Source organism: Cinclus cinclus, chromosome 2 (genome assembly GCF_963662255.1).
Source record: "Cinclus cinclus chromosome 2, bCinCin1.1, whole genome shotgun sequence".
Classification (NCBI taxonomy): Eukaryota; Metazoa; Chordata; class Aves; order Passeriformes; family Cinclidae; genus Cinclus; species Cinclus cinclus.
In genome coordinates this window covers 80,555,743-80,572,383 of record NC_085047.1, presented here as the reverse complement: position 1 = coordinate 80,572,383, position 16,641 = coordinate 80,555,743, and the positions used below count along the sequence as shown (strand labels likewise).

At 36.8% G+C, this 16,641-nt stretch overlaps 1 protein-coding gene across 1 annotated transcript; it reads right to left on the bottom strand.

Moving 5' to 3' along the window:
- Window positions 1–3,086: 3,086 nt before the first annotated feature.
- LOC134057899 (protein-lysine methyltransferase METTL21E-like) lies at window positions 3,087–15,824 on the bottom strand. Its single transcript, XM_062514942.1, has 4 exons — window positions 15,722–15,824; window positions 6,934–7,091; window positions 4,375–4,492; window positions 3,087–3,499 (listed from the first exon to the last, which is right to left on the bottom strand). Exons 1-4 carry the CDS (start codon window positions 15,789–15,791, stop codon window positions 3,087–3,089), a joined length of 759 nt encoding a protein of 252 aa, XP_062370926.1. The 5' UTR covers window positions 15,792–15,824.
- Between the last annotated feature and the right edge of the window lie 817 nt (window positions 15,825–16,641).

Genomic DNA, 16,641 nt, shown 5'->3' with positions numbered 1-16,641 from the left:
GCCCAAGTGGGTGTAAACAACACCAAGTCACACAGAGCTCCAAAAGTGAAATTCAGTGAAAGAGAGACAAAACCACAATGTGCCCATATGGAAACTCTAAAATGTTGAAAACATTTGTTTCTTTAATTCTGAGAGAGAAAAGGCAAAGATTTTTTTTTTTTAAATCTTGACGAAAAGGTAAAATAAGCAGCAAAGCAAATCACTCTAATAATTCTACATACATTTTATACAAAAATAACCCTTCCTGAAAATATTAGCATTGAAAAACATAATGTTTGTGGCAAATTTAGCAAATGCCATCAAGTTACTTAAATATATTGCTGCTCTTAGGTTGAAATAAAGCATAAAACCCAAGGAATTAATTGAATCTATACTATACATCCAAATTTATCTCTTAAATTAGTTTGATTATCGTAACACCCTATAAGAGAGTGTAAAAGCCTACCAGCATAGCCAGATTCTGTGGTATTCTTTAAAAGTGGAGCTCTTTCACCCACAAATTTAACTGACCTTCTTGACCCCCGCCTTTCAGAAGCTACAGCTACAAATGTCATCTGTATTAGCAATATAATGCACTGAATGACAGTTTTGATCCTTTATCTGAGCTATTAGAACAAAGAATAAGTGGTTATTAAAAATATGACTGACTTTAGAGGTCAGTAATACTTGACATTTATGTGGGACTTCTCAAAGAGCAGAAATAAACTCCATAGGCAAATGCCAAATACAAGCTCACCCTCCACTGGTCATGGCTAATAACCTGCCCATCACACCAGAGGATAAAAGGTGTCTGCACAATAGAGCAGCCAGTCACTGGAGATTTCCCAGGAAGCTTCACACAGCGGGGCTAGGCAGACTTGTGAGAAAGAGAGCTGATGTTACATTCCAGTACACATTAACAAGCTGCTGGGCCTAAAGTGCTGAATCCTGACTCCATTTGACAAACACATCTCCTGTTGAATTCAGCAGAAGCTCAGCAGGGGTCAGTCTGTGACTCAAACAGGAGGGCTAGTCAGCAGCATAGCTATTTAAAAGTGATCACACTTAACCACTTTGCTGTAGTCTTCCTCTTTAGCCTTCATCATTTCAGAGTTCACAAGGTCATTGTACTAATTATAGCACCAATCCATTTATCCGTGAAACATTTGTAGACTCGGATGCCCTTTTGGATACAAGGACTATGGTTACAATTAAAGTAGATTTGATGATTGCAAGCAAGTTAAGAGACAGGAAGCAGGCAGAAGAAATCAAGCAATGGTAATGAACCCTGTTTGTTTCTTTATTCACTTACACTAAACTTTCTATTACGCAATATTAAAAAAAAAAAATCCAAGTATTTCCGTTCTGCAGTCTGTTTTTCTACAGCCGTAATTATCTAAGGACATAAAACATCTGTAAGGAGGGGCAATACTCTCTGTCAGCTGGTATAGAGTAATTTTCCAGCTATACTGATTGATTCAATAAAGGATTCTACCTCTATCTACAAACTTTATCACAGGAAATTTACTGATGAGGATTAGATTTTTCTCTAATAACCTCCAAGCCAAAATCCCACACGTGATTTCTCAGCAGGAGAGGTAAAAAATAGACTTGACTTCCTTTCTTTTCATTTTGCTTCCGGGCTAAGGCATGCTACTGATTGCTTTAGTTTTATCCTAGCGTCACCTTTTGTGTTTCACCAAGGATGCCCTAGCATATCCAGATCCTACTGGAAAAGCTTGGCAGATCAGCCTCTCCTCTCTGCAACACTTCATCTCTAACACTGGGTACCAGTGTTCAGCTGGGACACAAAGTACAATCCAAATCACACTTACCACAGTTCTGCCCAGACTTGTGCCAGAGTAAAAAAGTAACATGCATCTGCCACAATCAAAGATAAAAGCAATAATATGTTCAGGAAGACAACAATAAAAAATAAAAAAAACTTTGAGAGAACACAAATAGGAGCTAAAAAGATGAATACTGACATTACCCAGAGCCTCATTACTAGGGCAGATGCCTGCTACATTAGAGGTGATAAAGCTCTCTTCTCTAGCCTGAAAGAGAATTGAAAGCCTCAAAATCAACTACAAACAGAAAATATGGCATGTGGGAAGAATAATTTTATTAATCTCCACAAAAAAAAAAAACCTCTTGGATACGCCACTGAAAACAGGAGCATGCAATACTGAGTGGCTAGGAGAAAAGTAATTTGTTTGCCCATACTAAAAAAAACAAGTATCTAATCCTATCCATGCCTCAGCCACACCATGACAGGCTGGTCTCATTTTCTGCCTCCAGCTGCCAGCAGTGCAAAGCTCCTCTCTTGATGGCCACTGTCCTTTTTCCATTGTTGTTCCCTTAGGTTCAGATAACTGTCTATTTTGGGAGGAGCTGGCCTCTACAAAGACTTTTAGTTCTTGGTCTGGAGGGCAGCTGGTGATATGTTGTATGCTTCTAATAAAAGAGCTTTGTTCAAGCAACAAAACATTTAACTCCCTCTTGCCTCATGTGCATGGCTGTGTATTGAAGAATCCCTAAATTTAAATAAAAAATTAAAGCATAATCATTTCATTAAGAGTAACTAATATACTCTGTCCCTTTATCACAACAGTGTGTTTTCCAGGTTGACAGGTTTTTTCAGCTAATTTAATGTCCTATTAAGAGTATTCAAAGGAAGGATTAACATGATAGTGAGAATAGGGAAATATCAGATTTAACACCAAAACTTTTAAATACAAAGACTTATAGTCCAAAGTTTTAAGCAATTGTTCAGACTTATAAGAGAGTGGTCAAAGCTGTAATTGAAAACTTTCAGAAATATTCATTATATGACCCATAACAATAACGGTAAGTCTTGTAAAAGTTATTAGAGTTGTCATCTTAGCACATAAAAGTCAAGAAAATGTCACAGATACATCTCTTCTGTGTATAACGCTCTTGGCAAACTGAATTTAGGAATTTATAGGAATGCACTAGGAATTTGATGATTTGTTTTACCTGTCTCTAGAAATGTCATTCATGTAAGTGTCAGCAGCTACTAAAATGGAAATTATTAGAGAAAAGCTGCAGAACAGCTGAAACAGTCACCTGTCTGTATCTCTCTTTCAGATCTTCGGTTTGGAAGGTCTGCCTTTCCTCACTGCTTTATACAAGGCTATGTTCAAACTAGGAAAATTAGAAATCATCTCTAAGTCAAACAGCATCTGAAATCTGTCCACAAATCGGTTCTCATTCTCCAACCTAAATTTCATGGCCCACAGAATAATAGTATCATCCTTGCAAAGGTGATCAAAAGTTAGGAGGAGTTCATCCAGGAATGGATGGTGGTAAACTACATCAGCAGCCATAATGTAGTCAAAGTGACATGAAGACCTAGGAAAGTTCTTTTCCAGATCAATTCCCCAAGACAACTCCTTAACACAAGGCTGGTGCTTGCATTTTTGCTTTGTATTTTGGAGAACATTGTGCTGAAGGTTTCCCAGTAGTTCTGGTAAATCTGTGGCAGTCACAAAGGCACCTGTGACAGAGAAAATAAATATAATATTTGAATATACATCAAGACTTTAGTAAAAGTCCATTCACAAAAGCCACTCCATTAGGAACTGGCTTTATCAGGTAACTCTCACTGAGGGCAATAAAAAATGTAGATGCTTCCAAAAATTCTTAAACATTGTGCTTAAAATAAATACTTGCTTCCTTGTAGTTCTACTCTACAGATTGCCATCTAAATGCAGCTGGTGGGGAGAAATCTGATACTTACTGTATCTTGATATCACATTGGTTAAAAGTATACAGTGACTGACTAGGGATTGATGAATACCAATTACTGAATCCAAGAAGTCAGCATGAGATTTAAGCACAACCTCAGGTGCTTCCCTTGTCATACAAGAAGACTTCTCAGACTACCAAAAGTTAAAATTCTGTTAAAATGCAGAACCCACTGACCTGGATGACTCTTGAAGATTAATAGGATGCCATGAGAGAAAACACAACAATGTCTGTAGCAGAAAGATCAAGTTGCTGAAGGAAAATACTGAAACACAAATGGTGATCTGGCATCCAAGAGCTGTTTGTTCAAAGTAAGGGTCATACCTACATCTGGCTCAATCTATTTGCCACTGACATCCTGTGAAGCCACTAATTTCTTATTTTGATCCCTAGTTTAACACAGTTAATGAAAACATATCTACGGAGACCTCCTTTGTTGTATCAATACACTCCCAGAAAAAAACCCACAAAACATGTTTCCAAGCTAGCCTTTTAGAATTTACTGTTTCTTGCTCTTGGAAGCCTTCAAACAAGACTCTAAGAAGAAGTAAGCCACATCCTTTGTCCTCGATGTTCATCTGAGAGGTGTTTCCAAGAGCATAAGACACATAATCACATACTCACCCAGCAAACTGGCTACTATGGAGACCAAGCCAGTTCCAGCTCCAATTTCAATCACATTTTTGTCAACCAAATTGCATTGTTTAGAATTAGTTTCCAAAAAATAACACAGAACAAGAGCCTGTAGGGGAGGAAATCCATGAACATACTGAACAAATGAATTGTCATTTAAAAGCATGCAAAAAACTGTTGTCTGTTCAAATGAGCAATATTCATTCGTGCACTATCCCTAAAGAACCACAGCTCACTATGATCTTTGGGCCCTATAGGTCACAAAATAAATGCTACAACTTGCCTTCCTATAGGTCTGTGAATTATTACAGCCAGAAGGAATAACTGCAATTAGATAATCTGTCACAAACCATGACATGAGTTGTAAAATTCTTGTCACCAATTCCTGCTTATAATTGGACTTCTAGTTGAGATAAAATGTGTCCTTCACAAAAACATCTTGATATAAATACTGCTTGTGAGAGAAAATCCACTACAACCCTTAAGTTGTTCCAACAGTCAATTATTTCTGACAATAATTAATTGTTTTAGGGTTCAAAAGAGACAAATAGATTTACCCCCTTTTCCTCTGGTTTGGTTTGTTTGCAGTGTCTATTTGTTCACCTTGTTAAGCTTATCAAATTTTCATGGTAAATACAGCCATAAAGAGCATCTACAAAAGACTACTTACACATATATATATAAACTGATGAAGAATCAGTTAAAGTGATTAAGAATCTTCCTCAGCTTTTCTGCCCTCTCACTGTGACCAGTAAGAGATGTTTATTTTATTTTACTAATTTTATTTCTAGTAAAATTTTATTAAGAATTTTAATTTTATTTCTCTCATAGTTTCCATATTTTCTTCCATATTTTTCTCAGACTTTGATAGTTATATAGTCTCCATTGACAAATAGGATGATTGCCACATCCTATTACAATACAGATGACCATTTGGAAAGGCAATTATTAGCAGCCTGCTCTGGCACAGCAAAATTAGTTTTGCTTTTAACTAATTAAGAATGAGAGGAAAGGAACAGGAGGACTGCTGACCCAATGTTAACATGCTAGAAAGTCAAACAAAGGTTTTGTTTTCTGCCTCTTAATTCAGAGCACAGAAGAGAAGGTAATGTGAACTTACATATATCACTTAATCAGCTGCACTTTGGTATAGAACTCGGTCTGCAAGAACCAGGAAAAATTAAAAGGTTTCCAAAGACTGGGTCCAATATTTGACATTATTTTGACATTATATTTGACCTTACATTAGGATTTTCTCCTAGTTACATTAATTCCTTTAATTCCTTCCTTCAGGTTTTCATCGTATTCTGTTGTAGAAATTGGCTAGCATAATCAAAGTCTCTGAGGGCTAAATCAGGGAAACTTTGAAATCTGCATTCTTTTCCATGAAAAATACAGAATCTTTACTTTCCTTAAAGTTTCTGTACTCCTGACAAATCTGGCTGACATTTTTCAGAAGATTTCAAGTACAACCAGATGGAAGTAGAAGGGAGACAGAGACCAAAGGGTTGTCTTCCTTCCACAACAAAACTGGCTAAGCCCTTCCAGATTAAAAAAAAAAAAAGTGTTTTTCAGTGAAGTACATGCTTTTGTGTGAATAACTGGTAGTCAGCCAAACTTTCCTTGAAGACATGCACTGAGGGCACTAAAACATACAGTACAGATGACTGGTCCAGGTCCCCTAAAACCAGGAATATCATTTAGACTTCAAAAGAGATGAATAGGACAACCATCCTCGGCTGAACTATGGCCATACTTCTGAAAAACAGTATGATCCTAGGAGGCTGAGGCAGTTGGGAAAGAAATGGAGCATCCTGGGTCTCTCTCATATGGACATAAATTTCATCATGCATCATGGCACCTCCCTGGAGATTTCTTTCAGTCTTAATTATTTCAAAACAGTAAGTTTGCTGCACTGTACAGATTCAAAACTTGAAGAAGTCTCCCTGTATGAATGTGTTGACGGTTCTTATATCAAAAGCCAAGGACAATGGTTATCTCCAAATAGATTTCCAGCTGCTTAAAAAACTGAAAGCTCCAGGTGAACATTTGCCCATATCTGTGTATTAACAAGGTAAATTTGTTCCTTACACGAGTAGGTTGAATGGCTCCTATGAGTGCTAACACTTTGTGAGCTCGTATCACAGCTGTATCCACGACCTGGATCTGCCTGCTACACAGCCATCTGCATTTATAAAAAAACGTACAGAAATGCAGTCATCATAAAACTGCCATATTTATTCCAAAATATGCTTGTAATTGGCTAATAGGATTAAAAGCTACTGGCAAGCAAGGAGGGGACACGAGTTCATACACCTTGTGTGACTGGGGCATGCACAAAAAATACCAAGTAAGCTTTGAGAAACATGAATCCACATAAAAACAGGTTAAATTCAGGTTTGGGATTTACAGAACAGAGACAGAGAAGCACAGAATTATTTCCTTGGGTATATAACATATATAAAAAAGTATATTTATTATACAAAACAAATTTTAAAATGCAAGACAACTCCAAAAATTAAAAATAAAAGTACTACAAAAATATTGTACCGATGGCCAGACGACTGCTCCGTAACAATCAGTGGCTTCTGTAATTCTTATCTCATGGCCAGCAAAGTGAAAGCCTTCCCAGGTCTTATAAGTTATAACATCGGGGAAAAAACGCCTCCCCATGATTTCTGCAACTATCTGTTCATCTTCTTTTTCCCCTGGAAGCAAAAGTATAAAAGGTCGAAGAAGCTGAGTGGACTGATTTCATATTCAATTCATATTGAAAAGCTGGTTTGAAAGCAAGAATATAAACTACACCTGTGAATAAAATATATTTCACCATAAATTGTTAGCATGGTACACAGCAATTCTCCTGAATTCTAATTGAAATTTTCAGTGTGTGGCTAAATAACTTCTTTTGTGTTTCGCTGAAGCAGCCAAGTTCATAAAAAGTAAAGAAGGGGAATGTTAGCATATACTGTTTTCTGTTTCAGTAAACCAAAGGGAATTTTTAAACTTCTTTTTTCCTTCAAGAACAGCTGCCCTAGTATAGACACTCACAGTCTTATGCACCTGGATTTTTCATTATTCTCCATATCCTTTTACTGTTCATTTTCCCCATATTATAGTTCTTTCTGACAGTAAAAAAAAAAAAAAAAAAGGAGCCAGAATATAATTTATAAGTCTGTCACAAAACTTTTGAAACAGATCCTAGCAACACAAATTATGATGGACAAGAGTGAAAGCACTCGTGTTGTCAGGAAAGCTTATCCACCCACCCCAACAGAGCCCTGTCAGAGGGATTCTTTCCAGTTGGCTTGATATCCTGAATGCCATCCCTGTTGCTAAGCAAAGAATATTTATGATAACTAACAAAATACTGGATAACTCTTCTAACAGAAGAGGATTCATTCCTTTTTAGTGGAATACCAAGCTAGTTTCAGTTTTGCCATCATCACACAAAACTGCACCACAATGTCAGAAAAAAAAATGTAAGTGAAGCTGTCTAAAGCATTTTCTTAGCAAAGTCTAGATTCATTCCAAGTTTTTACAAGAATTTTGCTTCCATTGCAAACTATGATCTGCTGGTAAACCATTGAAAGAAAAACATGTTTAAAAGGTACACCTTCTAGAAAGCATGCTAGAGATTTAGATAACTTGGTTACCCCCTTGTCCAAAGCAGAGTTTCTGTATCAAACCTTCAACTCCCATCAAAATCACATTATTAATTTTGGGATCTGCTGGCTGTTGAAAATGAAACCATTCATGCTTCTGTCAACATAAAACACTTTGCTCTACTGAAGATTCTTCACATTTTCTTCCCCTTTGAAACATTGCAGTCACAGGACATAACGATCCTAAGTATTGTCATTTACTTTGCTATATGCCTCAGTATATTTTATTAATAACTTATGGGCAAAGTCACTCTTCCTTCCTTGTGATACAAGGCCCAAGGAACAAAAGCAGAGGTGAACAAAGAAAAATAGTATATCAAATAAAGAGACATCAGGAAGCTGCTCAGGCTCATAGCCAGTGCTTTAAGCTTCTTAGTCAAATTTCAGCATCACAGGAAACTAGAGAATAGCAGCAAACAAGGGAAAAAAACCCAAAACATTTTATTTTTTTATGCTGACAATAAGACACAAAACCCCAACAAAAACTGACTAACCCACCACAGTACTTGTAGAATTTACTTGGGGCAGGGGGAGAACCCTAATCATGGGATATAGCAAATTTAAAAATAATACCGTGCATATACTACTGGAAAAATAAAATTTTCATAAATTTTATAAATGTAACTAAAACAAAATGCTCAATATTGAAACTATGGTATTTTAAGATGTCAGAAAACAAGCAGTATGTACCGGCCTCTTCAAGCCTCTAATGTTAAGCTGGGAGAAAACACATGCATCACTGTGCCTGTAATCAGAGTGCTCTTGACAAACATGAGCTAAGTGCCAGGGAAATACTGCTTCAGGGCAAAATTAATCTTTCTCTTATGAAAGAAATAATAAAAAGCTGTCTTATTACACATATCATAATTGTATTTAATATATCATCCTGTTTCCAAGCATACCAGATATACCCTGCTTTTAATCTTCTCCAATTGCTTAGAGCAGTCTGATCTTGTTCTGTGATCATTACTAGCTGTAGAAATAAAAGCTATTCTTTCTATTACCTTTCAATTACAACCATTTTTCTTGATTCCTCCTCCCTTGACATCTGTTTTGGATCCAATTTTGTTGAGAAGCTGGTGACTTATTAGGTCTTAACTTATAAAGCTCCTGCGAGAAGATCTATAAAACTTTAGCAGTATTACTACTGCCCCTCTAGCACTCAATAAGCATTTTCCACCTATTCCCTGCAGGATCAGCAAACTTTCTACTTCAGATTTGCATAGCACGTACACAAACAGAGTTTGCGAGTCAATGCTCTCTTCATGAGCACTGTATGTACCCCTGAAAGAAGAATCCCAAATCTGCTGATCAATAATACCACTTGAATTTTTCCCATCTTATAACTTTTGGTAATCTTGCAGATGACTTATCTGGAGAAATTCACACTTTTTTTTTTTTTCAACTTCCCTTTAAGAAAACACTACCATTGTGAAATAATCAAAAATACTATCTTTTTCATCAGAGTTATCATATGTTAGACAGGGCCCAAAGGAGAAACTTCATCAGAAGCAGGATACTAATGATCCTGACAGAGTGCTGACAAAATAAGGAGTGCAGACTTTTAGTCAGATTCACTTACTTCATACAATTTTTCCTTTGAACAACAAAAAACACTCCTGTGTTTGCTGCTTTTTATCTTTCAGAACAACTTCTTGTGGGAGTGTACAAAAGGAAATAAGTTAATTTTTCTGTAACGGCCCTCAAAGCAGTGAGAATAGAAAAATAAAGAACTAGTGGGAAATCTTTCAAGTGACACAAAAATTATTGTAAGAGTAAGCAAAATCCAAGTGAGACAAAGTCTTTTAATACCTGAAAACATTAAGAAAATTCTGCTGGTACTTTGATCAAACTAGTTCCTTGATAACAGGTGAAAAAACTGAAAAGGGGTTATTCTCCTGGAGGCGTTTACCTCTGTGTTAGTGAACATTCTCTTGTTCAGAAAAAAAGTCCTGAAATTATAAGTCAATGAATGGACTCTAATTACATTTTAAGACAAAAACTTTACTCGTCAGTAGAATAGGGTAGGATGAGAGAAGAGGAGGCTTGACTGACCTGGCTATCAATTCTTGTAAGAAAGGAAGTGCATAATGGGCATTTCCAGGAATACTCCTGGAGCACTGATACTGAACCATTAGAACTTAGAAGTCTGCCAGGGTTGGCTCCTCCCTGCTTCACAGAGCCAGACACAGGCTGTGTTTGACCAGATAGGTTTGTCCTCACCCCTCTTCTGTGATGTGGAGAAGCATGAAAGTGGTATACACACAGAACTATTTTCTTCAGTCTATTCATCTACTTGCATGAGCAAACAGAGAAACTACTGGAGTTTCTAGTGCCAGAATCTTATTTACAGTAAGATGAGGCAGTCTGATCCTGTCAAGGTAACATATAGAAATTGACATCATTTTTCTTAGTGAAACAGAATGAACTTCTTTGTCTTGAACTTGTGTACAAAAAGTTACCATCTATAGATGCCCCAAATTTTTCAAGAGTATCTTTAAGTTTCTTAAGACTCTTTGCCTAATAGATTAATTACTTACAGTGTTCTTAGGAATATTTTAGATAAAGCATTTTTTTATTACAGAAGCCTAACATCTCTGGAGCATGCTCCATGAGTTCCCTTGATTTTACATTAGTATCAATAATACAATAATATTTACCTCAATCCTGTGTAGGAAACCAGAGGATTTTGCTGACACATTCACACATCATATGTTATATGTTAGAACAAAAACCTAAAGAAAGAAAATTATGTGAGTTCTGCTTTAAGAAAGCTGGAGAAGTCCTTCAGGTAGGGAAGGGAAGGTAGAAGGAAAATTACAGGAAACAGACTGGGTCAGAATGGAAAAAAAATTGCAAACTGCACTATTTTTCTATAAAAATGAAGGCAATCTTTATGTTCACAGTTTTTCTGAGAATGAGTAGAAATACTACCTGTTTAGAAACCAGCTACATGATTAGCTATTTACACCACTTGTCACATAAAATCATGCCTGGAAGTATGCAGTTGTATCAGAAATGGTAAACTAAAAATTCAGTTGTGTGTCTTCCATCAGTTAAAAGCATATGTTAAATCCCTCACTGCATCCATAGTGATATGGCCTACAATACTGTATTCCCCACTGAATGAAAAGGGAGCAGAGACAGGCACTGTAAAACAGCATTCAGAATGCAGAGAAAGCAGCAAAGATAAGGGGGCTAAAGCAAAAATATTTTTAAAATTTACCACTACCTAGATACCTGAACTAAAACATAGCTTAAAAAGTAAAAGGACCCTTCCACCATGAAAGCTGAAGAATATACTAGAACTCAATATCTCCATTTTCAGACTCATTCACAAAAAAAAAAAACATAGAGTATCAAAACATACTCCAAGTATTTTGCTAGCAGATTAGAAGCATTCATTCAGAAAAAAATATTTTCACCCACTGATTCATGGGAACAGCCTACAGGGAAGAAAAAAAACATACTAGTCTCTTTCGAGTGTTGGCTTGACTCTGCTCAATCTCAGGTCAAATGGTGTCACAGTCCAATGTCATAAGGAAATAAGATCCAGTCACCTTCTGCTTCTCTCCTGCTTTGATGGATTTTCTCCAACTGGCAAAAGGAATGAAATCCAAGACTACAGCATGAACTTGACCTGACAAAGTTCAGCCCTACAGCAACATATTCTCCCATCTTCAGAAGCAGTACAGTCTCACCTGTAGATCTTAGATTTAAAGTTCACCATTTAGACTTGTCCTAATTTTAATACTATGCATGAACAGCTGTGAATATAGTACCTCTGTGACTTCTCAGCAATTACTTTCTCAAGGGAGGACTACCTGTGCTGATATGACTGACTGAGTAACACTAGAGAGTTTCCAAGAGATTCCAAGAATTCATAATACTCCGGACTCTTCAGATCACCCCCCACTCTGGACACACAGGACTGGAGTCATCCAAACTAAATATTTAAGATGCATTTTATTTATATAATGTGGAAAAAATATATATAATACATATTTCTTACATTAAAAATATATCTTATCACTATCTATATATCCCAAAGTCAAGAGAATACCTGCAAAAAGATCAGTAAGGGAACAAACCTGCAGCCAGTTCTGTGACTGTAAGAGATGGCTGGAGAATAGTTACATTACTCCACTGATAGAAATCATCCAAAGGTACCCTAGTAAATCCATAGGGGTATTTCCATTAAGTTTATCCTAAAACTACATAAAGGTCACAATAATAAGGGACTCTGTAGTCCCAGAATTTTTACTGAGCTACCGACATGTCAGGATCAGAGCCCTAGTCTTACAAACACTACAGATGGCTCTGTGGAGACATACACAATCCTGAATCACAACATAGTCCTTAAATTTCAGGCAGCATCACTTTGGTATCTTTATTTCATTCCACTTCATTCCACTTTTTCTATTTTATTCCATTTCAGCCTAAGGGCCCGTACTGCAAGGTGTTAGGAGGGAAAGATAAACATGCTCTTAACTTCACAGAGGTCAGATGTAACCTACACTTTTCTAAGAATGTAAAGCAAAGTACCATTCCAGGATATCTAAACTGCACAGTTAGTTTTTCCTTACTGCATCCCTGCCTATAAAAAGGGATATCATCACATAAGTGCACACATTCCACTACATTCATTACAAGCTCAGCCTGCTGAAGTGATGTCAATGAAGGTATGTATTGTATTGATTAATCTGAGACACCATGTTAGGGTAACAAAATGCTTGAAACTTTATACTTGGAAATGCAGAAATACAAAACTGCCACCCACAGGCAGCCAGTTCTCAGCCAAGAGACAAGATGCACTTAGCCCAGAGCATGAGGACACAAGAACAGGAGGAGGGTTCGCTCAAAGTATCCAGCCTATGTGTTTACCCAGGCTTGAGAGGTGTGCTTTCAATTTCAAATTTACACCACTGACATCCCAGCCCTATACAAGTCAAAGGTCATCTAAAAACTATTAAATGGCTGAAAATAGAAGTACTATTAGTAATTTTATCTCATGAATGCATAATGAATTCAAGTTTGCCAAGTACTTCCCTTGTTACTTCAACATATTTGTCTGTCATTGAAAACATCCCCAAGTCTAGGCTCAGAAGCTATTTAATTTCTAAAAATAACTAAACTATTTCCCTCCGACTACAAAACAGACTGTTTTTAAATTAGATAATCTAATATACATTATAAAAGCCAGCTTTATAATGTATATTAGATACAGATTAGATAGATTAGATATAGATAGGAAGAGACCTTAAAAAATGCAGTCAGTATTCACCTACCAAATCCTGGATTTCTAAAATATTACTTTGATTAAAGGACCTGAAAGTAACCTAACAACACCAACCCATGAAGTCATACCACTTTTTTCATGTGGCAGTTGAGATATTTATTGTCAAAATGTAGCTACTGCAAAGGCTAAAGAAGTGAAAATAGGAAAGATGGGCACATGGTTGAGATGTTCTATCTATATGAAAGAAGTTTTCATTTGAGTTTAGCAACATCTTAAGCAAAGATAGTGTGTCTACTTACTGAAGGGAGAGAAAGAGAACAGAGAAGTGTAAAATTAATAAGGTGGCCATCAGGAAATCAGGACTGCAAGAATCATGCTAGAAGGGTAACAAGCAAGAAAAAGTCCAACTACAAATTGGGAACTCAGAAGAGGCAGACTTGGGGTCCATACTCCCAGGTCCCAGGATGTTTTTCACATTTTACAACAAAGTCTTTAAAGTCAGTGAAAAAAGTGTCAGTGCAGAAGAAAATAAGAGAGATGAGAAGTGTCTTTAGAAGTAGCTCAGGAAATATGAATGAGATGCTATGTCACTACCTCTTCCCAGCTGAATCATCTTAAATTGTAAGTTACAGAGTTAGGATGCTTTTCACTTGGCTCCATTCCAAGTAGGTCCCATTTAAGGCACTGCTCTGGACTCCACCAAGATGCTTGAAATGATGGCAGGAATTGCCATCAATTAGGACATCTGTCAGGCAGAGCAAGTAGAAGGAGTGTGTCCTTCTAAAATGTCAGGAGTTACGAGAAGGTTACTAGGTCAGCATTTTCTCAGATATTTATGGATTAAAAACTGAGCCATGGCCAAGTGAAGTGAGACAAATGGACTGTCAAGGACAATTACACCTTGCAAACTTGTTCTTCTCCTTTTGTCTCAGAGATAAAATTATTCTGGGATGACTTTACATAATGCAACTAGGGTAAAGTAATTTAGCATCCCAAGAAATTAAGACAGGAGTGGTAGCATCTGGTCTCAGAAACATTTATCCAAGGAGAGTTAAAGCTAATGCAAGAAATTATATGAGGAAAGTGAGACATTAACAGTGCAGGTGTGAAGAACTAATTTTTAAAGTCACAGAAGGAATGATCAGACTGGGTGAAGACTGACGTGTAAACTGGAGAACCAGTGGTAATGGGAATCATGAACAAAAATAAGGAGTTTTAAACTGGAGAATATATGACAAGTAAATTAATAAGCAAAGGGGAAGGCACCAAATATAAAGAGCTCAGACTCTGAGGGTGGTGCAACAGTGGAAGAGGCTGCCCAGAGAAATTGTGGATGCTCCATCCCTGGGAGTATTCAAGGCCAGGTTGTATGGGGCCCACGGCAGGAGGTTTAGAAGTAGATGGTCTTTAAGGTCCTTTCCAACCCAAACCATTTTGTGAGTCTATGATCGTATGTCTGAAACTTGCAAAGAAACCGAACTGGAGTAAGAACCCTGAGACACACATATTGAGACTGGGCAGGTGAAATAATTAAATAGGAATGGGGGAAGCAGCAGAGGAAAAGGATGAGGAAAAGGAGGCCACAGGCTCAGAGTTATTGAGCAGGCTAATCTCCATGCATCAGGTTCAGCACCCTCCCACCTCCAGAACCCGGCACAGAATTTAAGATGGAAAAGTTTATAAAGTCTGTAAAGGTAACCAATTTTCCATTCATGCCTCCTCATTTTCTTAGGCTAATGTTTATAAACATGGAAGAAAACTACCTGGCTCTACACTGACCACAACTCAGCTGAGATTTTAAACAAAAATATTATGAAAATAAAATATTTTTTTCAAATCTCCTCCTTTTGCACTCAGCTGTAGAACTTAATTAGACTCCATCACAAAATATATGCATTTGTCCTAATACCTTGCCTACTCCTGGTGACCACTAAAAATAGGACTATTTATAGAGCTTTAGAATCCTCAAAATTGTTCAGCCATGAAAATACTTAAGAGGAAACACTGCCAACAGCTCCTGAAGGTATTTGAAGGTAGGATCTGAGGCTGTCTAGACAGAAATCAAGCTTGTAATAACCAATTCTCCTAAATGACAGCCTGTAAACAAGCCTTCTGAAAAGCCTGAGCTTCATTCCTTGGAATCAGACACAGGCAAGTAACTGGAGGACAGCTGCCAGGCACCAGCAGAAAACTGCCAGGACAAGAGCATGCAGGTGTAACACACTTGAAACACCACGTGCATTGCTAACATACTACAACAATTTGTTGTATCTGTTGCTATCTGCTGCATTTTCTATACAAATATCATAAACACAGTTCTTCGGAAAAGAAATAATTAGAAGATAGTTCATTGTCAGCAAGACACTTTGTTCCTTATACTTAATAATATTCTTAAGAGTAACAAGTAAACCTGGTGAAATAAGAAACATTTTACCTTCTTGTCTTTCAAATTTTCTGACCTGTTGATTTTGTAGATGATTATGCTGTGATGATATCAAATCCATACTATGTCACAAACCCTAGGACAGAGAAACACAAGTCTGCCTCAGTAAAATTACTCTATTTCTTTTTCCACACATAAGCTTAATTTTTTAAAAATTACATGTATTATGCTACAATTTACTTCTATTGATAATGAATACACACAGACACATAAGTATCAATATCCAAGGCATAAAAGTACAAGACAGCAAACTAGTTCACCTGTTATATCCTCAGAGGAAAATGAACAGATTTTAAAAAACAAAAACAAACCAAAGCAAACAAAAGCTTTGATTAATCTTTAGAACTGTTTTATGAAATCTTAAAGTTAGGATCAATTAAAATCAGGTTCGGTAGGCTTATAAAGGATTGGAAGGAAAGGTAGAAACAAATTCCTGAAAGAGAAGAAAAATTGCACCATTATGATCTAGTCTTGTTTGAACTAATTGTCTTGGAAGGGAAGGAAACAATCTAATAGTAAAAGCTGCACATGAGAATAAGGGAACAGGATCTACAAATAACAGGCTGAACAGAAAGTATATGTGCCTATACAAACAAAGAACATGCTGGAGAAAAAAGCAGTAGGAAAAGTGGGACAGAGGACAATAAAGTTTTCAGCTGTCTGCAGAAAAGCAGACAGACAATCAATAGTCTACAATTCTTGACATTTTATGATATTTTACAATCAGAAAGAACACTGAGCTCACAGGAAAAAAAAACAAACAACAAAAACAAACAAACAAAAAAAACCCCACAACAACAACAAATCCATAGTGCTTTGATTATTTTTGACACAATTTTTAAATATCCACTCTTACGTGGAAATTGGACCGATTTTTGCCAGGATGGTTACAGGCAGCATACAGTTAATAA